At 42.1% G+C, this 23,953-nt stretch overlaps 1 protein-coding gene across 2 annotated transcripts in view; it reads left to right on the top strand.

Moving 5' to 3' along the window:
- Positions 1-23,953, top strand: part of MCU (mitochondrial calcium uniporter) — an 80,444-nt gene that overhangs the window by 47,596 nt on the left and 8,895 nt on the right. For both annotated transcript variants that reach the window (XM_033149123.1, XM_033149124.1), the window contains exons 2-3: positions 21,146-21,215; positions 23,320-23,490. In XM_033149123.1, coding sequence (XP_033005014.1) covers positions 21,146-21,215; positions 23,320-23,490 — 241 coding nt within the window. The remainder of the gene's footprint in view (positions 1-21,145; positions 21,216-23,319; positions 23,491-23,953) is intronic.

Raw genomic sequence — 23,953 nt, forward strand, 5'->3', positions numbered from 1 at the left:
CAGTCACCATCTCTTAGCCTAACCTACCTCACAGGGTTGTGGTAAGGGTGAAATGGGGAAAAGGGTTTAATGAAGGGATGGGGAGGACGGGACGTTGTTGGACTCCAACTCTCATCTGGCCCAGCCGGCATGGTCAGTAGCTTATGGAAGTTGTAGTCCATTGACTTTCGGAGGGCCACAAATTCACCATCCTTGTTTAATGAATGAACAGTGCACAATTCTACAATCTAAAGTCATATAAGCATGAGTCAATGAGGCATGAAATAGGTTTGTGATTAATTATGATTTAAAATAAAAGTATTTCACTTAGGAAAGACTGAATGACCTCCCTTATATCACTGTATCATCCATGATGTTTGTTTGTTTTTAAATGAAATGGTGCCTAAAGAGCTGCAGAACTGAAAAGGATATTTGCTGTTGTGGTTAAGAATGAATAAAGCTTGTGTGTGGTGGGGCAGCAAAAAGGTGAATGAACAAACAGATCATGTATTGATTGAAAGTGGATATGGAGAAAAATATATGAATGTATATTTCTGTATGTGCATGGTTGGGTAAGTTAAGGCTGATATTAAACAAATGGCTAAAAAGATGTCATCGAAGCATAGAACTTTACACTTCTCCCGTAACTTCTTTTCCCCCCAAATAAAAACAACAACCCAATTTTCTAGTATCTCTCTTGATTCACCTTACCTTCTCAGTCCCCCTTTGTCTGTGCTCATGTGTTGATAGGCCATTTTTTAACTCCAGAAAAGGGTGCAAAAACAGAATCATAGAGCTGAAAGGGACTTTCACTTCAAAAGTCATCTTCTGACTGATGCAGGAAACCTGCTGTTAAAAATCCCTGGTGGGTAACCACCCAGCCTCTGTTTTAAAAACTTAAAAACAAAGGAGAGTCCACTACCTTTGGAGGCAGTCTGAACATCTTGTGTCATCAGGAAGTGTCATTAGTTTAAATTCCTTTTCTTGTAATTTGAAACCATTGATTCTGACACCACCCTCTCCCTCTGGAGAAAAAGAAAATAAGAGGTGATACATAGATGATGGAGCAAATTTATTTGAATAGGGGTATCAAACTGCCTCTTAATTGTCTTACCTACCGTATTTTACTCTCCATAAGACGCACTTTTTCCCTCCTAAAATGGAAGGGAAAATCGCTGTGCGTCTTATGGAGCGAAGGCTTCGCTCCCACTGCCTCCCCCCATCCCCCGTCGCGTTCGGCGGAAGGTGGGGGGAGGCAGCAGCGATGCTGCTGGATCATGCCAGCACCTCCGTTCACTGAAAGAAGCTTCTTTCGGCGAGCGGAGCTGCTAGCACGATCCAGCAACATCTCCGCTGCTTCCCCCGACCTCCCGCCAAACGCGACAGGGGATGGGGGGAGGCGGCGGGAAGCGAAGGGGATGTTGGTGGATCATGCCAGCAGCTCCGTTCACGGAGCTGCTAGCACGATCCACCAACACCTCCGCCGCCTCCCCCCACGTCCCGCTGAACGCGACGGGGGATGGGGGAGGCGGCGGGAAGCGAAGGGGATGTTGGTGGATCGTGCCAGCAGCTCCGTTCACGGAGCTGCCTGCACGATCCACCAACGCCTCCGCCGCCTCCCCCCACGTCGCGCCGAACGCGACGGGGGATGGGGGGAGGCGGCGGGAAGCGAAAGGGATGTTGGTGGATTGTGCCAGCAGCTCCGTGAACGGAGCTGCTAGCACGATCCACCAACACCTCCGCCGCCTCCCCCCACGTCCCGCCGAACGCGACGGGGGATGGGGGGAGGCGGCGGGGAGCAAAGGGGATGTTGGTGGATCGTGCCAGCAGCTCCGTGAACGGAGCTGCTAGCACGAACCACCAACATCTCTGCTGCCTCCCCCCATCCCCCGCCGTATTCGGCGGGAGGTGGGGGGAGGCAGCTGTGATGCCTGCTTTTGGGATCGGTGGGTGGCAGGGAGGTTGGTAGAGGATTTCCTCCACCACCCCACGCGCTGCCCGCCAATCCCAAAAGCAGGCTTTTGGGATCGGTGCAAGGCATGGGATGGTGGAGGAAACAGCGGGGATGCTGCTGCTTTCTCCACCACCCTGGCCCCGACGCCAAAAGCAGGCTTATCCCCTGTTGCTTTAAAGGGACATGGGGAGGAGGGGAGAAACCTTCTCCCCTCGTCCCCATGTCCCTTTAAGGAAGCGGGGATGAGCCGCTGTGAAGGGAGAAGGGGCTTCCCCTCCAGCACTCCCCTCCGTGTTTTTTAGAGGAGGAAAACCAGGAAAATATTTTTTTTCCTGGTTTTTCCCCTTTAAAAAACAAGTGCGTCTTGTGGTCCGGAGCGCCTTATGGACCGAAAAATACGGTAATTCCTTCAACCTTTCCTCACAGGACTTGGCCTTTGTCACTTTCCCATGGGCACATTCCTTAAACTGCAGTACCCAGAATGGGGGAGGTTACTGCCGATGAGGTCTGACCAAAGAGAATAAAGTAGTACCATTACTGTCTGATATTTTAACTCTTCTGTTCATGAAGCCTAGAATTGCATTAGCCTTTTCAGCTTCTGAATTCCACTGCTGGCAAGAGAACTAAAATCAGATTGGTAAAGGTCATTTGTATATTGGCCATGGGACCAACAAATCACTCTCCCTGTTATTATTGTAACTAAATTATAACATAAAGAAGTGTATATATCAGAGTATGCCTCTGTATCAATAAGAATTTCTATGATACCTTACAGGCTAAACTCCTGTGTCACATACACTACTTTTTCCAGACGTCTTTTTTGGTCAGTTTTCACATTACTAAGTAATGCACATGGAGTTGGTATGTTTACTTTTTCAAAAGAGCTGCAGAACAGCAGAGGACACAATTTTAAGCAGAGAAGTAGCAGGTATGGTGTGTTTTTAACTTTGTACAGTGCTTAAAATTCCTAGGTTGCTGTATAGAAATAAATAAAACAAGCCCTGCCTACAGGCTTTATGAACTACTGTAGCTTGTCTCTGCTACTCTCAGCTACAACTATGCAGCAATTTAGCTAAGTATGTACTGTAGTTATGGTTTGATGTTAACAGAACATTAGATTGTTTTGAAAAGAAGCTACACCAAATCCTCAATTTGTTTTAGATTCCATGGTACTAAGTTCTAAATTATAGTGTTGTGCAGGGCAGAATAAATCCTAATCAAGCTTGAAAAAGCTGTCATCTTTTCATAAGCGAAGAGCCAATGAAAACTGCTCAGAATAACACCACAAGCTGTTGTTGTTTTTTAAAAACAAAACAAAGCCAAGTGTTAGTTTCTAGGATAAACATAACTGGTTTTCACATCTGTCAAATGATGAATAAATGACTTCACCTTGGTATGTGTAGTGTAAGAAGGCATAATTTTCTGTTCCATCCTGTATTTGTCACATGCAGCACTGCTTCTGTTCCACTGCATCTCCCTGCTTGCTGCGGCTAAATCACACAATTACATTGTCATTAGATTATTCCACCCCATTCATTTCTATGCAATGCAAATGGTGGGGGTGTAATCAATTAAAGATAGTTTGTGAACCGAACAACAGCAGTGAATACCAGTTGTATTTGCCAGAACAATTTATGTTAAAGACGTGAGGCGATTAAGCAAACATTGGCAGTTTACTCTCCTGTTGCTGTTTTTTATCAGAGTTCTTTGATGTCCCTAATAGTGACTTCAACTTGAGGAGTGCTCCTTGCACACATTGAAATAGCTTCAGCTCTGTGGCAGCCTGTTGAAAGTCTAGCATCATAAAATATATAATACGCAGTGTGCCAAAAATATGAGATTACTGAAATTGTTTGCTTGTTTTGCAATGAACGGATCACCATGGCACATCAATAAAGTCCCTTGATATTGAGACTCTTTTAAAGTCTTGCCCAAGTTAAAGAAAGTATAGTGACTCAGGGCCAAACTACACACAACCTGAACAATGTAATGCATGGGTTTCTCCACAAATTGTTAGTCTGGGAAGCTAGATTCCCAGATTCTGACAGGGTTTTTTAAGTACTTTGCTCCCTCTGCTGTCCTGATTCAGATTGAAATCCCCATGTGTGCAATTTCCTTGAAAAAGATCCTGCTGAAATTAATGAGATCTTTGTTTCAGTGCAAAATGCAGGTGTGAGAGAGAGCTGGATTCATACTGAGACCACAGGTGTGTGCTAGCTACACACACACACACACACACACACACACACACAAACACACATGACCTGATCAGGAATGATCCCCTGCATGTTGTGGTGGGAAAACTGAAGGGTAGAACTATACAGTTAAGGTCACATGTAGTTTGGCCTTTGGGTGAGCCATTAAATAAGGAGGGGAAGTTGCGTAAAGTGTTGCTCTCGAGTAACAGCATGCTCCAAAGAGGTATAAACCTTATTTTATAAGGCTAAGAGGTATTTAGTGAGTAGTAGCAGTTAGGGTAAAAAGCGCTCCCTATCATTTTGTCCTCGTAGTTGTTGAATATTTTGATCAAATTATTACATTTGGAGTTCAATATATAATTTGCAGCCTTTACTGATGAAAATTACCACTTACCAAACACCTATCTTATACCAAGGAATATTTCTCTCTCCAAAGTACTTTGTAAGAAGCTGTGCCATCAGTAACTGGAAATTATGCTACTTACTTTATATTAGCACAGTTTGAATATTTCATCTGATGTTACTTTTCTTCTCAAATTAATGGTCTTTTGAGAACATTTATTCTGCTGAGTCTGACATTCATATTCTGCATGTGTTTTTTTTTTTAATAAAGCAAACATATTGTGCTGTTGGACCACAAGCAGCATTAGCAAAGAAATTGCACCAGCCCTTGTGTCTGCAGACCAAATAGATTCTGAAGGCTTATGCAAAACTGCAAATGAGGGGAGGCAAAAAACAACAACAACAAAAAACTGTGTCTGCCTCCTGCTGGAATTTGTTTAGGGAAGAAACACAGTTCCCACAGTATTCTTGGTGTTCTTTTCCCCTTCCTCTTTCACTGTCAGAGTCTCTTGCTTCCTTCGTTTTTGTGTGTGGCCTTGCCCCCATCCCCTTTGTGCCACTTGGGTAATTCACCAGCAGTGGCGTAGCGTGGGTTGTCAGCACCCGGGGCAAGGCAAGTAATTTGCGCCCCCTAACCCGTGGATTTTAGCGCTCGAGTCAGAATTGTAGAGTTGGAAGGGACAATGGTCATCTAGTCCACCCCCAGCAATGCTGGAATCGTTTTGCTCAATGTGGTGATCCAAGCCACAACCCTGAGATTAAGAGTCCCATGTTCTACTGGCTGAGCTATCTAAGATAGATAATTAGATAAATGGACAGTAGAGGTGGAGAAAAAAACGAGAGAGAAAGGGATGATAGAGAGCGACAGAGAGAGAAAGGGAGGTAGATCACAATAGAAAGAGTGGGGGAGAGAGAATGAATGAGATAAAAATATACCGGTAGATTGATAGAAGATAGATAGAGAAGGGTAGAAAGAGAGAGAGAGAGAGAGAGAGAGAGAATGAACCTCCAGACCCCTAGAATGAAGCATTTGTAGAAGAACCCTTTTTGGATTACCGATGTAAATATTTTGATTTTTTGGCAATACAAAATTGATTAGCATAATAAGCAAGGGGGGGTGAAACCCCAATATTTTTTCCCTATTGTTAGGTTAATATCGGGTGTATTGCTATAAACAATAAAGCAGTAAAGAGATTTTGGGAAGTGATATGGGAAGTCAAAGGAAAAAACAAAAAAATGTTATGTGATCTGGATGGAGCTATGTGACAATTTAATAAACTACAGTAAGTCAAGAAAGAGAGAGAGAGAAACAGAGAGGGAGGAGACAGAGATACTGTAGGGAAATATAGCTAAACGATAGATACATAGAGATAGAGGTAGATATAGATGGAAAGAAATAAAGAGGGAGAGGGAGAGAAAGACAGAAAGAAAGACAGACAGAAAGAAAGGTAGAGGTGGAGATGAAAGAAAGAAAGAGAGGTACAGATAGAAAGCGAGAGAGAGAGAGAGAGAGAAAGCGGTAGAGACAGAAAGAGAGCGAGAGCAAGATAGGCAGAGATGGAAAGAAAGAAAGAAAGAGAGAGAGAGAGAGAGAGAGAGAGAGAGGCAGAGATGGAGGGAGGGAGAAAAGGGAGAGGGGGCTGGTGGAGAGAGAGAGAGAGAGAGAGAGAAAGAGAGAGAGAGAGAGAGAGAGAGAGAGACAGAGAGAGACAGATCAGCTCCCCTCCCTGATACGGAGGAAGCCAGTCCCTCTTTCCTTCCCCCCTCTGAGCCACCCCACTCGGCCTGCCCCCCAGCGCCCCTGTGCTTCTCTCGGCGGCGGCGAGACCTGCCTTTGGGCGGGCGCGGGGAGGAGCCAGAGGCGGAGCCTCCCCAAAGCCGGCTGGCGACCCGGACCGGAGCGAGAGGCCGGTGACGTCTTCGGCCTTTGGATATGGCAGCAGCGACGGCGGCGACCTGCGCCCCCGTTTGCCACCTCCTGCTGCTGCGGAGAAGGCGCCGCGGAGGCTCCCCACGGCTGCTGTCGGCCGGCAAACGCCTCAGCAGCAGCAGCTCCCTCAGCAGCGGCGGCGTCAGGTGCGGGAGGGGAAGAGAAGGGCGCCTCTGTCTTTTTTTTTATAATAAATTTTTATTGTTTTTCCAAAAAAAAAAATAACAAATTACAACAAATAATCATATCTGATAGACAATGCAATACTATAGCTCTGCCGAGCACTGACTCCCCTCCTCCACGTCAACAGGTTTTCTAGTCCAATTTTGTCGCGCAGTTCATATTACATCCTTATTAGTCTTTGTCAAAGGTTTATTCCAGTCCTACAAGTGTTTTTAAGCTTCCTCTGTTCGATCTTAGATACTCCACAAATTTACTCCAGTCTCTTTGAAACCTCGAGTCATCCTGGTTTCTGACCCTGCCGGTCAGTTTTGCCAATTCGGCATATTCCACCATCTTCGCCTGCCACTCATCAATTGTAGGCAACTCCTGTAATTTCCACTTTTGGGCCAATAGTATTCTTGCAGCAGTTGTCGCATACATGAACAGTCTTTTGTCCTTCTTAGCTATTTCATCTCCCATCAACCCCAACAGAAAGGCTTCAGGTTTTTTTGGGAAAGTATATTTAAACATCTTCTTAAGCTCATTATAAACTGCTTCCCAAAAACCTTTGACCTTATTGCAAGTCCTCCTCCAGCACTCCCCTCCGTGTTTTTTAGAGGAGGAAAACCAGGAAAATATTTTTTTCCTGGTTTTTCCCCTTTAAAAAACAAGTGCGTCTTGTGGTCCGGAGCGCCTTATGAACCGAAAAATACGGTAATTCCTTCAACCTTTCCTCACAGGACTTGGCCTTTGTCACTTTCCCATGGGCACATTCCTTAAACTGCAGTACCCAGAATGGGGGAGGTTACTGCCGATGAGGTCTGACCAAAGAGAATAAAGTAGTACCATTACTGTCTGATATTTTAACTCTTCTGTTCATGAAGCCTAGAATTGCATTAGCCTTTTCAGCTTCTGAATTCCACTGCTGGCAAGAGAACTAAAATCAGATTGGTAAAGGTCATTTGTATATTGGCCATGGGACCAACAAATCACTCTCCCTGTTATTATTGTAACTAAATTATAACATAAAGAAGTGTATATATCAGAGTATGCCTCTGTATCAATAAGAATTTCTATGATACCTTACAGGCTAAACTCCTGTGTCACATACACTACTTTTTCCAGACGTCTTTTTTGGTCAGTTTTCACATTACTAAGTAATGCACATGGAGTTGGTATGTTTACTTTTTCAAAAGAGCTGCAGAACAGCAGAGGACACAATTTTAAGCAGAGAAGTAGCAGGTATGGTGTGTTTTTAACTTTGTACAGTGCTTAAAATTCCTAGGTTGCTGTATAGAAATAAATAAAACAGGTGCGGGAGGGGAAGAGAAGGGCGCCTCTGTCATGGGAGGCGGGTGCCGAGGGGGTCGTCTTCGTCGGTGCGAGCGCGCCCCCCCCAGATTTTGCGCCCGGTGCCACTGGCCCCCCCAGCACCCCTCACGCTACGCCTCTGTTCACCAGTTCAAAACCTGGCTCCTCCACCAAGCTTTTGTGCATGCCACATCAAACCTACAGAAGGGTATATGGTTGCGGGACACTGCAACTGTGAAAATTCCACATCTCCTTGATAAAGCTTGCTCCCGTGCAATTCTAGGAGTGTGACGACTACTGTTTCATGCCCGCCAGGAAATAGAAAATGAATCACAACCAGCATGTTAAAGCAAATAGTTGTGTTGTAGCCCTTCACCCAATGTAGATCTTTTATTGTCATTGTTTGGCGAAAATGTTTCCTAAAGCTGGTAATTTGGCAATTGAAACAAGTGAAGGTCATGCTGTGTCTAAACCCATCAGTTTCCCCAGGAGCGAATATATTCATATATTTTACTCCTTATTGGATTCAATAAATATTGCAGGGGAACAGAGCAGAGCACCTGTCACATAGTTCTGAATTTTCAAATATAGGTAAATCCTTTCAATTTAATATACACTGGATTTTCTAGGACCATGCTCATTAAGCATACTACAGTTAGTAACTGGAATGTTCCAAGTTAACTCATGGCTTCCCTGCACTAGTTCATTTTCATATTAATAATAATAGTAATAGTAATAATAATAATAATAATAATAATAATAATAGATGTTTAACATGTTTGGGTAAACATGATTATTTGTTATAATTATTTGTATGTATCAAGTGTAGTAACTTAGTGAATCATTTACAGGGCAGCCTAGAAAACAGTCTTATTTCATACCCTAGATCATGTCAAGTGCTGAATTAAGGAGAACACTGAAGACAGGGATGCTCAATTTTGCACTGGCTCTTTAATGCTGTCCGATAATGTGTATCTATGCATAAGTTTTTGTTTTGTTTTGAATTAAGTCCAGATATAGGGTTTCAGCTGAACTCTTGTTCTTCCTTTTAGCAGAGGTTCAGGTGCTTTGTGAGCCTTGTAGAGGACTCTTTATTATAGGTCAGTTATAGAAATGCAGGTAAATAATACCACCTGCAAGCAGATAGGTTTGGGGATGCAATAAAACAGTCACATATGTGCCCCATACACTCTAGATCGAACTGCTATTACGCTTCACAGGGATTTAAGAGCACAAAAGTCACTCAAGGGAGAAACTCTTACTGGAGCATTTTCTGTCTTATCTCAATAGTTCTACTCTGTGAACTAGGAATTAGATCAGTCTGAAGATTCTGGGTGCTGAAATGGTCTGTATGTGGACTTGGGCAAATGCTGTGGTAACACACTGTTAAGGCTTCGTAAGCTGTTGTTAAATTCTGTAGACTGTAATACAAAAATTCAATTACTTTGGGGAGGGTGAGTTCCACCCTCCCATATCAAGATTAACAGCTTCAACTTTGTCTCAGACTATCTTGTAATAACAGTATTTTGTTTTTCAAAGCTATCAATTTGGCATTCTAATTAGTTACAATCTCTCCACAGGCCAGTCTAGTAGCAGCTTTCTATCACGGAAAAACTGAAAGCTACATTATCTATCTAAGGAAGGATTGTGTTCCTACTTAGATGTTAAACCATGCCACACAAGTATTATCTTATTGAACTTTTGTATTGTTGCACTTTAAAACAACAACAACACCCCCAAAGCAGACAGTGGTTGTAGGATACAATTTTCATCCCGGGTCTCACCTATTACCTATCTGGAGAAGTAAAGATGGCCAGTCTTCCTTCAGATCCCTATATATACTCAGTGCCTAGATGTTAGTTTTGCCACCAAATGCTCCGTGTAGCCCTGTCTCCTAGGCAACAGGTTTTTAGAGGCTGCAAGGTGATGGGGTAGAAGGTGAAAATGCCCACCCCCTTAAATGGTTGTCTCTCCATCAAGCACCTCTCTAGGGAGCACTGAGAATTTATGTCTGGGAATATCAAATCACATCATTTTAGAGCTGAAAGTGATCTTGAAGGTCATCTGGCTCAACCCCCTAAATCAACACATAACCTAGAATACAGGATGCAATGACGATATCCCTGACAGGTGCCCCAGTTGCTGCAAAGGCGAGCCCACCACTTTCCAATGTCATCTGCCCCACCGTTGCACAGCTCTTACCGTTAGGATGTTTCTCCGGTGGTAGCCATTGCTTCAGATATATGAGAGCAATACCATTGGTCACGCTGCCCAATATGTCTGTCCTGATTGGCAGAGATGCTCCAAGGCCCTACGAGTCTTTGCAAGCCGTGCACCTGAGGTATTTTTAAGCTGGAGATGAATCCAGCATCTTCTTCATGTAAAACATTTGTTCTACCGCTGCCTTGGAGGGAGAAGATATTCTCCATTCTCCCTCCCTGCCTCAGAAGGGATGCTGTGCCTTGTTTATTGTGAGCAGCAGCAGGACAGGCACACAAAAAGGGCTGGAGTCCCAGGGCCACAGAATCAGAGCCCTGAAACAATTGCTAGGCTACTACATGGTTCAGTATCAAGACAAAATACAAAAGAAATGGCTATTTGGGAAAATGGAACTGGCTGTGTGAATAATAAGCATAACTATAATAGAAATAATGGCTCCCCCTTTTCAGGAAGATTGCATTCTCTCTCTCTTCCCTGCTTCTCCTGTAGATTATTCTAACCTATTTTTGACTTCTCTTACTAATGCAAGGCAAATGCACAGGCAGGGAAATGTTTGTGACAGCTTCCAGGTTTGAGTCAAGGAATAAGCGACACCAAGCCCTTTGCTGTTGAAAACAGAAGGTAGCTTTGGGAAGACCAAATAGCTGGAGCTCTGCTTTCATGGTTCTTCTCCTTACAAGATTCTTCAAATTGCCGCCCCCCCCCCCCCGTGTATTTGAAGCACGCTGTTGTAAATTAAGGTTTGGGAGAGGCACCCTCTCTGGTCACCAGCATAGCCTGTGATTCTAAGAGGTTTGTTCTCCCCCACCCTAATGTACCCCAGCTGCTTTGATTCACAATGAGGCACAACAATGGTACTTAACACTTCCTTTTTTATATACTCGAAACAAAGTAGAAAATTCTTTCCAGTAGCAATTTTTTATATACTGTAATGCTGAACTTAGTTACTAGATTTGCTTTGGGGGGGGGGATGGTTTGCATCAGTGCCAGGATAGATTGCAACATGTTCCGCTTAATCACAGGAATGATGGTTAAACCAGACTATATGAGGGCTTTCTTTTTGCACAAGCATCATGTTGCCACAGTGAGATGTGTGTGTGTGTGTGTGTGTGTGTGTGTGTGTGAGAGAGAGAGAGAGAGAGAGAGAGAGAGAGAGAGAGAGAGAAAGAGAGGGAGGGAGGCAGGCAGGCAGGCAAAGAGCTCTTTGATGCCTGCCTCCCTTAGAGTGAGCATCAGCAGAGATTGTGTCCAAATTCCAGAGATTGTTTCCTTCTATTCTTTTACATGCAAACTAATCTGTGGGTGCTTCCAGACTGTCCTTATTTTGGTCTTGCACAACAACCCCCAAACCCCCAAAGATGTACCATTTTGAGATGAGGAAGATGTACTGGAAAGTGTATGATAACTCTTGTTTTGATGCAATGTCATCTAACTGCCCTGCAAACCAATCAGAATGAACCAAGGATTACAATAGATAAGGAATCCCAGATACAGTTTCTGACCTCTGGGTCTCCCACCAGTCCATGAGCTCGACCTAAGTAGTGAACCATGGCTATAACTTTAACCAAAAGGATTGTTTGTTTGCTGTACTGTAAAGACACTGGTATGTCAAGAATGTTTTGCTATCTAAAAATATATGCCCTAGCTGCAGTAGGCAGAGTTATGATGGCCAGGAAAAGGCGCAAGGCAGAGTCATTATTCAGACAGATTGCAAACAAGGAAGATGCTAGGCTCCAGTGCACAGCTTGGGTAAGCTTGGGAAAAAGTTGTCACCCAAATTCTTATTGCTGCTGTTGTGTGGAAAGGAGAGTACTTGACAACTAATAGGAAACCTGTGGCCCAGAGATGTTGCTGGGCGACAGTTCCAATTGTCCCTCATCATATTGGCTGGGAGTCCAGCAACATCTGGAAGGCCACTTACGGGACCGCCTCTCCTGGTATGCCCCACAGAGGACCTTAAGGTCCACAAATAACAGTAGTTTAAGGGTCCCAGGCCCAAAAGAAGCCAGATTATCCTCCACAAGGGCCAGGGCTTTTTCAGTGTTGGCTGCGACCTGGTGGAATACTCTGTCCCACGAGACTAGGGCCCTGCGGGACCTGAGCTCCTTCCGCAGGGTCTGTAAGACAGAGTTATTCTGCCTGGCCTTTAATCTAGCCTGATCCCCTATTCCTTTCCCTCTTCCCTTTTTTCTGAAGAAACCCTTCTGGGTCCCTACATTAAAATTCTTCCCTGGTCTCCCTACTGGCCTAGCATGACTAACCTGGTCAGTTAGCCCTGGGGATCCAACTGATGTTTGTATTTATGCTGTTTTTTTTAGCTGTTTTTTAAGTTGTTTTAATCATTGTCTTATATTTGTTGTTAGCCGCCCTGAGCCCAGTCTTTGGATTGGGAAGGGCGAGGTAGAAATAAAAAATTATTATTATTATTTTTAAGTTGCCCATGCTAACTTAAAATATATGTACACACACATATATACGCATGTCTCAACACCCAGACACCTATATAATGGAATTTATTGAATTAGTCTATTTTCCATAGTAAGACAAAGGTCAACAAAATAACATATACCTGAAACTCATTTAAATTTAAAGCATAAAAATGTGCATGGTATATATTACAGAAAGTTTTGCATTATAAATTACCTTAATTAAAACAAAGAGGAAAAAATGCACCTCAATAGGTTTATGCCCTCACAATGTAGAATCTGCTCAGCAGATCATTGAAATGGACTCGAATAAGTATATTTTCCTGAGACTGGAAGCGGTTGAGAAAGGCTGAGATATATATATGGAGAGAGAGAAAGAGAGCACACTTTTTTCTGCTGGGACTCACTGGAACTCAGTTATGGCACCTCTCTATCTCTATTTCTAGTGTTATTTTTCTAGAAAAATTGCTGCCGGAACTCACTATCAACACCTCCCTCGTTCTCTTAGAATGGCTTTGCTTGCATATATTTTCAATCTTTTCTCCCTTAGTAGGAAAGAACTTTCTGCATTCATGCTTTCTCAGAAAAGCTATTGCAGCCATCGGAACAAATGCATTGTTTTCTCAACAGAGCTCAAGGGGGCAAGAACTACTTAAGTTTCTGATACCTGCTTATTCTCTCCTGCTGGTTATTTATATCCTGCAATATTGTACAGGTATATGAGAACTACCAAACAGAAGATGTTGAAGGGGAACTGTGGCTCCCTTCTCTTCAGACTTTGCTCCCATTCAAGTGAATATAGTTTACTAGTAAATGGGTAGTTATCTTCACATTTCTGTAAACCTTCTAATTTGGTTATTCTGTAATTCTGTAATTTGCTGTAGAGTATATGATTGCTTAAAGAGAGTGGGAAGGAGCAGGGGTGGAGGAAAGCAGAGGCTGAGATGACATGCAGGTTTAGTCCATCACTAACTTGACAGCCAAAGGCACTGAGATCGCTTTAGGAAAGCTTGCAGCACTCCTGTAATGTTACTGGGATTGTGGCCAACAGGTTTGGAGGTACTTGTATGTCAGAGCCAAAAATGGATTTTTATTTCACAGTGCAGAGCTGGAAGCAAGATTTGTCTTTTCAGCCATAAGCAGCTAATTGCCTTGACTCCGGTTCAGACGTGACTGGATTCGTTTTCGAGGGACCTGCAGCATAATGATGTAAAAAGCTTTTAATTTTCCTACACATAAAATAGGAGCTGAACATCTAGCTCCAGAGCTTCAGTATTCAATTAATTAAGTGTCCCAGTGCTAGACTTTACCGTAAGACAGGAAATTAGAGGTGTGTAAGGTTGTGTCCGTATGGAATATTCTGTTAGCTTGAAGTGCAGAAATTTAATCGGTTATTTGGATTTCTTAATTCTGTGGGGCAATGATTGTTGTTCCTCTTTTGTGTGTGTCTTCATGTGTTCACAAACACATTGAGAAATTCCATGAATCTATTATCATTGAATTTAGAAAGGTAGAACTTAGCTGACCAGAAATTATTTAGAATACGTAAATAATAGGTAGGCTAACTAAACTGGTTTGAAGCTAATGTAGTTAGTGTCAGGAAATAACGTAGTCCTGGACACAGCAGAGTGAACTGCAGGTTTTCTGGAAGCTTCTGGCTGTAGAGCATTGACTGGACAGCACAACGCAGTAATTCAGCAACTCACTTGGATAACTATATACAGTATTTATTGAAGCAACTAGTATCCATAAGTTACTATGTACAGACTTTACAAATAAAAGAAACAAAACATAAAACCTCTCCTCTCTGTCTCTCTCTCTCAACCTTCAGTAACCACACCACTAACAACCACAACACAGCTCTCACACAGAGCTCATTCTTTAGGAACTCATTGACCAATCACAGGTCGTTGCTAAGGGTCTGGAGAGAGAGCAGATCTTGACTTTCAGCCAACTGGTAATTGCTACAGAGGTGATAAGCTGACTTTCTGCATGTAGGCACTTTGAAATCTCTAACATATATTGGACCAGTACAGACATCATATGTAGCCATGTTTGGTAGCCTAAGCCCTTATTAAGTGCCTGAATGTGCAGAAAAACTATATGCTGTGCTAAGAGTTAAACCCTACTAAGGGATTGTGTACTATGGAAATGCCCGTGAAAACTGCTTTTCATCATGTAAGCAGAGAGGTTAGGAAGGTAGGGAAATGATGGTTCATTCTGTCTTGAAGCAAGATTTTGCTATGAATAATGCAAACGGTGGGTTGCAAACCCATTCCAAACAGAGGTTTCATATCCAGATTTACACCCCATCCTTAACTATGCAGCGGCTATTCAAATGTTAACACTTCACTATGGTTAAGGGGAACAAGCAATGGACAAAATATTATGTCAGAATGGAGTCGTTGATAAAAAAAGAAAAGGCGGTGGTAATTAAATCAATACCATCTACACTGGTAGTTGGTATCTTGTTTAAAATGCTGACCGATGTGTTCTATCTAGATTACAAGCGTTACTCCAGTCTGTGGGGTGGAGGTTGAATGATGGAAGCGTCTTGTGCGCTCTGACTTATAAATGCCTATTGGCATTACCACTGTGACAATGAAAGGTGAGGCAGGAGATAAGCTGTTTTTACCATTAGGCTGAAACCCAGAGATCCTAGGTGGGACCTTTGAGCTGTTAATGGGCCTCTGTGCATGAACCTTATCTGCCATGTATCCATAATCAGATAGTGAGGGAATAAAACCTCAAAACTCTTACAGCTTGTGCATGTTCTCGAACTGATGAAGCCCTCCTTATCCCTATGGATCCGTTACCAGATGCTCTTAAAGGTAAACACATGCCTTCAATTGAAATCTGGGTGTAATTATTTAGTATTGCTTCCTGAACTGATGCCAGAACATTCTGGCTATTAACTAAATGTCATCAAATGAATGGTTGTGAAACATAATCAATGAAGTCTGGAATGTGCACTGAGTTTTATTTGGTCCAAAGCTTCATTATTCTGCTGAATTCTTGTTGGGTAGCAGGTGTTACGTTCTGTTACCCTTAAGATCAGAAACTAAAATTGTTCAGCACTCTTTAGATGAGAGAGCACTGATGCTTTTATAAATTGGAGTCCGCTTTGTATGGCATAGTGGCCTGGGGAGACCAGAAGCAGCACTCAAGGGTTATGGATTCATTTATCTCAGTGTTTATAGTTGCTGCACTATTAACTTATTTAATCAAATTTGCATTAGCCGTGGCTCACAAATATGCTACTAGGCTTGAATCCTAAGCTTTCTCTCATTCAGCATAGATGTCTGTTAAGCCCGTATTCTAGGTGTTTCATGGCTGGAACTTTACCGGGAAGTCTTCTAGTACAGCCCCTAGTACAACACTTTTTTATCATTACACTTGGTCTTTAAAATAAAACAGCTAAGGAGAGAAATCAGAAAACTTGGGCCAAACTTTCCTTGCTGTGTGCCACACATAGAGCCCTAATCCCATGTTCCTCTCATGTGCCAAAGGCAAAGGATTGATTTGGGGAGTCTGCTATACCCACACTGCTGTTCCAGTCCTTCCACTTCTTTGTTGCTTTGCATTCGTGTGCCGTTATAAAATTGCTTGAAACCTTGCTACTATAACATTTGGGGCACAATCGAGCTTCTTTGGTGTTCATTCACGATAGCCGAGTGAAACCTCTGTTGTAAGTGACAGCATGAGTGCTAGATGCTTCTGTCTGTGTAAGGCAGGGGTCAGCAACCTAAGGCCCATGGGCCGGAAGTGGCCCGTGGAGGTCGTTTGACTGGCCCACGAGCCACCCCCAAACCCAGTCGCCCGCTCATGCACTGCTCTTAAACCGGCATAGCACAGTGTGGGGACTCGCTTCCGTGGCGCCAGAAATCATGTGCGCATGCGCAGACGCCAGAAAACACTGCGGGGGGGGGCGTGTGCACGCACGCAATCCACCCCACAGAGGGATCTCCGCGGGACTGATCCAGCCCAGGCAAGATAAACCTTGCTGACCCCTGGCATAAGTGAATGGCTTTGGCCAACACAAGATTGGTATACTTCCCGTGCCTGCTTTTAGACAAAATAGGTTTGACCAAGGTGTTGAATGACGTGATTGTAGTTGTTTACCTTCACTTCCAACTACTATAAAGATCTATCTCTACATGGGGCTGCTGCTAAAGTGCTAGGAAGCTAGCTAGCTAGCTCAACTTGCTGCTATTACAGTTCTGTAGTAACTGTTCCAGTAGCAACTGGTGTGAATCCATTTCCAGACTCAACTCAAGGTGCTGGTTGTTAACTTTTAAAGCTGCAAATTGTTTTGGGCCAGGATACCCAAAGGGCTGTCTCCTCCCATAGGGACCTGCACTTCTGTTAATAATGCTCTTTTGTGTACCCCATCAGTTTCTGAGGCATCTCTAGTAATGAGGTGCAGGAGATAGCCTTCTCTATGTTTGCTCCCAGGCTGTGAAACTCTTCCACAAGAGAGCTCTCTGTCATCTGCTAATGACTGTCCACTACCTTTTGAAAACTCATCTGTCCTGGCAGATGTTTTCACATTTTATTTAGTTAGTCAGCATTATATGCCTTTTCTGTCTGCACCTAGTTTTTGTTATTGTTGTCATTCGCTCTGCATTTGATTGCTTTTGATACTGCGTATTTTATTTTAGACACATTGGACATTTTTGTGTGGAAAGGCAGGGTGCAAATTTGCTATTAAAAAAGATAGTGGGAATAAATGAGATGGCTTTATCTATCTTGATCTGCTTGTGGACTCTCTAGAGACACCTGACTGACCACTGTGGAAGACTGATTAAACTAACCTGCACCTCTGTGTAATGCTAGATTAAATAGACTTTTATGGTGACATCCTGCATGGAAATACTGGCATTCTCATGTTCAGCAGCACCCTATCTGTGGATGGGGAAGATACCCCATTGTTTAGTGTTTAAAATTTTAAGTATCTGTGCAGGATGCTCAAACCCTTTGGGATACAAAATAGATTTTTAAAAATCCCTTGCTGTTTATCAGACTTGTATCCCACTCCTCTTCCAAAGACCTCTGAGTGGCTTTATTTATTAATTGTCTTATATTTATATTTCACCTTTCTTCTGCCATGGAACCCAAAGTTGGCAACTCAACAATAAACCTTCGGCTACGTACAAGATACTACACAAACACTATAAACATAACCGGCTGCGTTACAACACAAATAAAGTCTGTTATTTACTGTATCATATTAACATATCAACAAAGATGAGACATAAAATTCAACTGAAGGACCAGAAGACCCAGTGGATCAGTTACTAAAGTCCATCCCACATGTGTTTGTTCATGTAGTCCAATTGTAAGTTCAAACATGTACTAAAGGTCATTCCACATGCGTTTGTTCATGTAGTCCAAAAACAATCCATACGTAGGGTATCGTAATTCCATAAGATAACAAGGATTTCCAGAATATTTTATCCTTGTTTCACCATCCTGGGCTTCATCAGTGATATGAATTCAAATGTGATGTTACACGACAGTGGATCTATAGCGTAATGGTGACTGCGATACAGTAAATAACAGACTTTATTTGTGTTTGTATGGAACCCAAAGTGGCATGTATGTGCTTCCCAACTTCAGTAAGATGGTGGCCTCATATCATGCCCGGGTTAGATATTGTTCCCAGCTGAATTCCCATCTTGATAGTATGGTGCCCTATATACTGAGCCACCATCAGAAGAACTTCCTCTTGTCTCTTTGGTTAATATTTGACATAACTAAGCATCCTCTCTTGCTCCTTGAGTAACACTGTAGTGAAGAAACATGGTGTTTCTTCCAGGAAGTGGCCTTATTGCTGTTAAGTAAGAAAAGAAAAATGGAGATTGGATCGTTTCTGTGAAGGTGTGGCATTAATTGATCTGATAACAGATGTGCATTGCATCTCAAGATTACATCTTACTGTATTGCTGCTGTTTTCAAAACAGGACCTGTTGTACCACGTTGCAGTAAGTGGCCAACAGTTAGATATCAACAGCTATATATGCTGACCACATGCATAGCTTCAATCTTTTCTCTTCTTAAGAACATTTTATAGGAAAGCAGGTGCCACAGCCTCAATCTAGTTTACGGGTATATGAACCCAGGTGGAGAGAGAATTAATGATTCTGCCTCCCTGTTTCCATCAGGCAAACATATGTACCTAAGCAGAGGCTCTAGGCTAGTTGGGATAACAGCTGCAAAACTGCATGGAGAGAGAAGAGCCCATTCAGGCAGTTTCAGATATTCCAACAGAGCAAATAAGTGTAGCAAGGAAGATTACCGGAAATAATTAACAATAACATTGTCGATTAGAATTTGGATGGTTGAGAATGCATGTTAATCAAATGAAAGGGAGGTAGCAACCTAGAGGGATCAACTTTTTGCCTTCACATAGGAGATTATTTCAGACCCGTGCTATTTTAAATCTGAAACTCCAGTCCAGAAGGAATAGGAGTGTCTGTTATTTCTAGATCCACCTTGCACGAGCATCATATTCACTATTGCAATCCTACGACAGAAGCTGTAGCAGTGAATATAATATAAATCAAGCTGGATCGCAGTTCTGTAGTATGGACAAACTAGACATTTCAAAGTATGTATGTGTCAGGGTACACCACGGTGTTGCTCATGAGTAACGACAGAGTCCTCTTACACTAAAGATTACTTTATTGTGCGTAACCATTTACAGTGCAGAGCTAGCTAAAAACATGACCGCTCAGTCACTTGCAGAATCCGGAAGTGCCCCTCTCCTGTTTCCCGCCCAGCACCAAAGCCTCGGCACCCTGAAACGATGTCTTCTGTGTCCCCTGACCCAGTGCAATACAGAACCACCCTCGCTAGCATCCATTCCAAAATGTACGAGGCAACACAGCATGGCAGAAGAAAAGTTAACGTACAGGAAACATGTCAGTTTGGGTAGTTCGGTGAAGCCATTTGATGTGTGGTAGCATGGTAATTACAGCGTATTGCAGCAATCTCCTCTATAATACAGCATTGTACTTAAGAAATGGAAGAGGGAAATCATTCTTTCCAAATAGCTAGTTGGTGTCCTCTGAATAAATTGATTCCTACCTTAATGCAGAGCAACAAGAGGATGTTAGCTGGCAACTCAAGTAATGGGCCATCCTTTTCTCTTAAGGAGCTCCAGGCTGAGTCAGTGCAGATGTTGCTGCAGTCACCTCTGTAGCAAGCTGCTCATCCAAGTGGTCTATTCAAGATTGCAATGCTATTTCTGAGATTAGGAAAACTTCATTCCCTTACCCCCAGTTGTGGAAGTAGCCCCATCTATTGTATGTCCTTACTTCAGAGAGAAGAACATATCACAGATATTTGACAATGTAGTGACAGTACAGTTCCAGGGTGTAAACATCAGCTACCATATTCCAAGTCACCTTTTCTTTTTCACACTGAACAAGACATTAGAGGTGCTATGGGTTTAACCCACTGCGAAGCTCCTGAAAACTAATGGCTTCTATTAATAATTTAATTTAGAAATTTAAAAGCCGTAGTCCTAAATATCCTTATTTGCAAGTAAGCACTTTTCAAAAGGAGCCTCGCTGCTGCATGGAGAAGTTTTAAGATAAAAGTGCAGCTGTAAGCTTCATAGAATAGTTAAGCTTTTAAAATTTTATATGAAGATTTAGATTGCAATTGCTGAAGGTCAGGGTTTAGCAATATTGCCCATGCATTTTGCAGTAAGTATATGGCCATGAGCATAAAAAGATTTTAAAATTAATTTATTAACCGCCATTTGTGGGAGTATTCAGTAATTGTGCCATTATGGCTCCATCAGAATGAAATTCAGATTTCCTAATTAAATAAGTTAAGAGTGAAACAGATGCAGCAGGTTTTACATGGAATTGTATGTGAATTCTGTTGTTGTATGGGGTTGTTTGAATGAGCAGTTCAAGGCAGAAATGTGCAATTGGTGTGGATTAACCAATATTTCTAAGGAGTCCTGCTTAAGCATTCCCTAACGTAGTTACTCTTTCAGCCTGCAAACATTTCCCTCTGTCTGTGCTTCTGCCAGTTTGCTTGTATAAAATGTACCAAACATTTTTTAGTTGTTTCTGCTGGGATTCCTAAAAGATGTATTACTTTGATTCTGGGTGCTGGCGATTCACTCTTATTGCTGTGCTTCTTTCTTAGATAATGTTTTGCATTTTTAATCTTTTTTGCAGCCTGTTAGCACACTCACGCCCTTGGCTTAAAATGGAAATTAATTCCTATCAGGGCTATTTTTCTAGAAAATGAGGTGCCGGAACTAAGTTCCAGTGAGTTGCAGCTGGAAAAAAAGCCCTGCTTATAGTACTTTTTAAGGATTTTGTGACTTGCAAACAATTCCATTCTCTCCCCCACCCCCCGGCTTTACATTTAGATGAGCAAAAAATTGTAAGGTATGGGAATTGGCTCGTGAACTGTATCCATACTGAATGACAGATGGCAACGAGAAGTGTTTCTCCTGAAAGGTTCTACCAGTTCATTGTCTTCCCTACAGTGGGTAGTAGGATGTTGCTAGATTGGTGTCCTGGCATGGGTCATCTGAAATAACCTAGCACTTGCTGTTTTTCTTAATAAATCTTTCCTTCCTGTTTTCCTTTTCTAGGCACACCAAAGGCTTCCTCCATGGCACACCATGAGAGTGGTCTATTGCAGTACTGTAGTGCCCTCTGATGGTGAGTACAATAAATAAATTTGTTCAAAACAAGATTCCTACCCCAATGCTCAAAGGTTGTGTGTCTGTATTGGTATTTTTAAAAATTAAGGGTGTGCCTCAGTATTTTTTCTCCCCAAAGAAGTTGTGGCAAATGAGGCTCACTTGTAGGCAGAAGCACTTCAAAATTTGATTAAATGGTTTGCTGGTTAAGACCTTTACCTACTAACATTCTCGCACTGCTTTGTTACAAGAAGGGACTGGTACACGATTTTCTGTGTCACTTACCTTTTCCTCTTTTTGCCCATTCTTAAATTAGAGGAGGATCTTTTCCCATTGTTTGTTTTGTTCTTGGTGACTTCATGTCACCTTACCAGCCTTTTCAAGGTCAACTCCATGCCTTGAAGGTCAGTCAGAATTCTTCTCGCAGAGATTCAGAATGACGTGTAGCTGTGTTTGGACTTCTGCTTCAAAAACCAACTTGAAACGTATTGCTTGCCTTTTCCTTTTTTAAATTCATTTTTCTTTGCTTTGCATATGTACCTTTCACAACTGATACTTTAAAGAGCTTTAGCGTTTCCTGCGTCTTAGTTTGAATTTGAAACCAATATGGCCAGCATGTATATGTGGTCTTAAAGCGACAGGCTTTGGTTTTCTCGGCTGTGGGTTCATGTCCTCTCCAAAAATGTGTAAATTCCGGACTAAAGATATTTGTGGCAGCTGTTGCCCCAGTTTCCTTAGTTGTATTTGAGTAAGAGGAGTTGTGGCTGTAGTTGCTCAAAATAGCCTCTCGCAACTCTATGGCTGAGGGTCATCTGGTCCTGGGAATGTTGCAAAGGAGTTCTGAGGTCAATGTACAGTCTACAGAGTTATATGGAAATGTCGTGCGCGGCAAAAAGCTGGTGAGATTTTCAGCTAACCAGAACAATTCTTTAAAAAAGAAAACACCCTCACCCTCTCCCTTCACTTACCTCCAGCAGAAACTATAGCCTCTGAATCATGTAGTCAAACCTCTGGCATTGCCCCATTGTTAAAATGTTACTGAACTATTTGAGCTGTTAAAAGATAGTCAGCTAGATGCTGTATGTATTGAGCTTATATCCTGTATTTCCCCTTGTTTTTATCTAGTGTCACAGAATGTGTACCTGTCATACTGATGGGAAACCTGAAGTATCCTGCCCACTCTCCACTTGGGCACTTGAAACATGGCTGTTACCCCACCAAATTATAGTTGAACCAGATCAGCAGTCAGAACTGTTCTGTATTTATTTTAAGTATGCTAAAAAAAATTTGGAAATGATTTTCTACTTAGTAGTGAACTCGCATTTTTAAACTTCAGAGAGAGGGAGAGGGAGAGGGAGGGAAGGAGTTTAAAATGCTAACCAAAGAGAAAAGTCTTTCAAAATCTTGGGGATACGTTAAGCTATTTCCAATAGTACCACGTTAAAACTGGGTTCAAGAAAAAAATCGGCCATTAAAAATGAATTGTGAGATTTCTATAATTTCATTACTAACATGATATTTTCAGTAAAGAGATTTTTTTTTTAAATGCAAGAAAAGTCATTTTCTCACTTAATGGCAGAAAGTTCCTGGCACTGAATGTTATGCACCACCCTTCGTCTGAAGATCACAGGGCAGTTTACAGCATAAAAATACAAAATGAAGACATAAAATACTTACCATAATAGCAACAACAACCAATAACCCCTCTGCTACAAACACATTTAAAAGACTGTAGGTGGTTTAATCAGCCAGTGGTTATAGATGAATGTTTATTATTGTTGTTGGGTGTCTTTTGTGTTGGTATTTTTTAAAAAGAGAAGTTGAAATTATTTGCCTAAATATTGAAGCATCTTACCTGGGCCATGGAATAACAAGACAGATACTTGTTACTGGTGTTGTTTTCTGTAGATCAGACTTTGCATGCAAAGTCTGTGTGATATTTTTTGTTTGTTTGTTTTTGAGAATGGCATTGCTGTTGCACACAAACTTTAAAGTTCCCCCAAATGAGTCCTAGAACCAACTGCTGGAACCTCTGCTTTATGAATTTAGTAATAGTGTTTATTTTAAAATTATATGATATACTTGAAGTAATCTGTTTCTAATGTCTGCTTCCCTGCCTCCAGACGTTACAGTGGTTTACCAAAACGGGTTACCTGTAATATCTGTGAATCTTCCATCTCGGCGTGAGCGGTGCCAGTTTACACTTAAGCCTATATCGGATTCTGTTGGGGTATTCTTACGGCAACTACAAGCAGAAGACCGGGGAATCGACCGAGTTGCCATTTACTCACCAGGTACCACTCAGCATTACTGAAGCAATTGGATGAACACCTACAATACAATGTTAGATTCTGCACTTGTTTTCTATGCTTATAGTTCCTTTAGTTTGTTAATGCATTTTCATCAAAACAGCTTGTAAAACTGATACGGATGTTATATCATATTAGCAGTATTTCACATGTCCTGTAAAACTGTTATGTTGAGGGTGGGCGTAAAGAAAATCCTCACCCTAGAAAATGTCATCCCTTTGATGTTTTCTTAGGCATACCTAAGATTCATAATGTATAAGCTCATTTAATAAAAAGGATACTTGGTTTCTTGTGGCTACATTTAACTATGGGTCACTTTTATGTCTTTGGAATAGCAGGTCTTGTGATATAAACTGCTTTCTAGATGAGGTAGTTAGAATGTAAGCATTTAATTCTGTGCTGCCTACTAGGCCTGTAGAGGTTGGTTCTAGGTTCTAGGTTGGTTCTA

This window comes from Lacerta agilis, chromosome 5 (assembly GCF_009819535.1).
Source record: "Lacerta agilis isolate rLacAgi1 chromosome 5, rLacAgi1.pri, whole genome shotgun sequence".
In the NCBI taxonomy this organism is placed as follows: Eukaryota; Metazoa; Chordata; class Lepidosauria; order Squamata; family Lacertidae; genus Lacerta; species Lacerta agilis.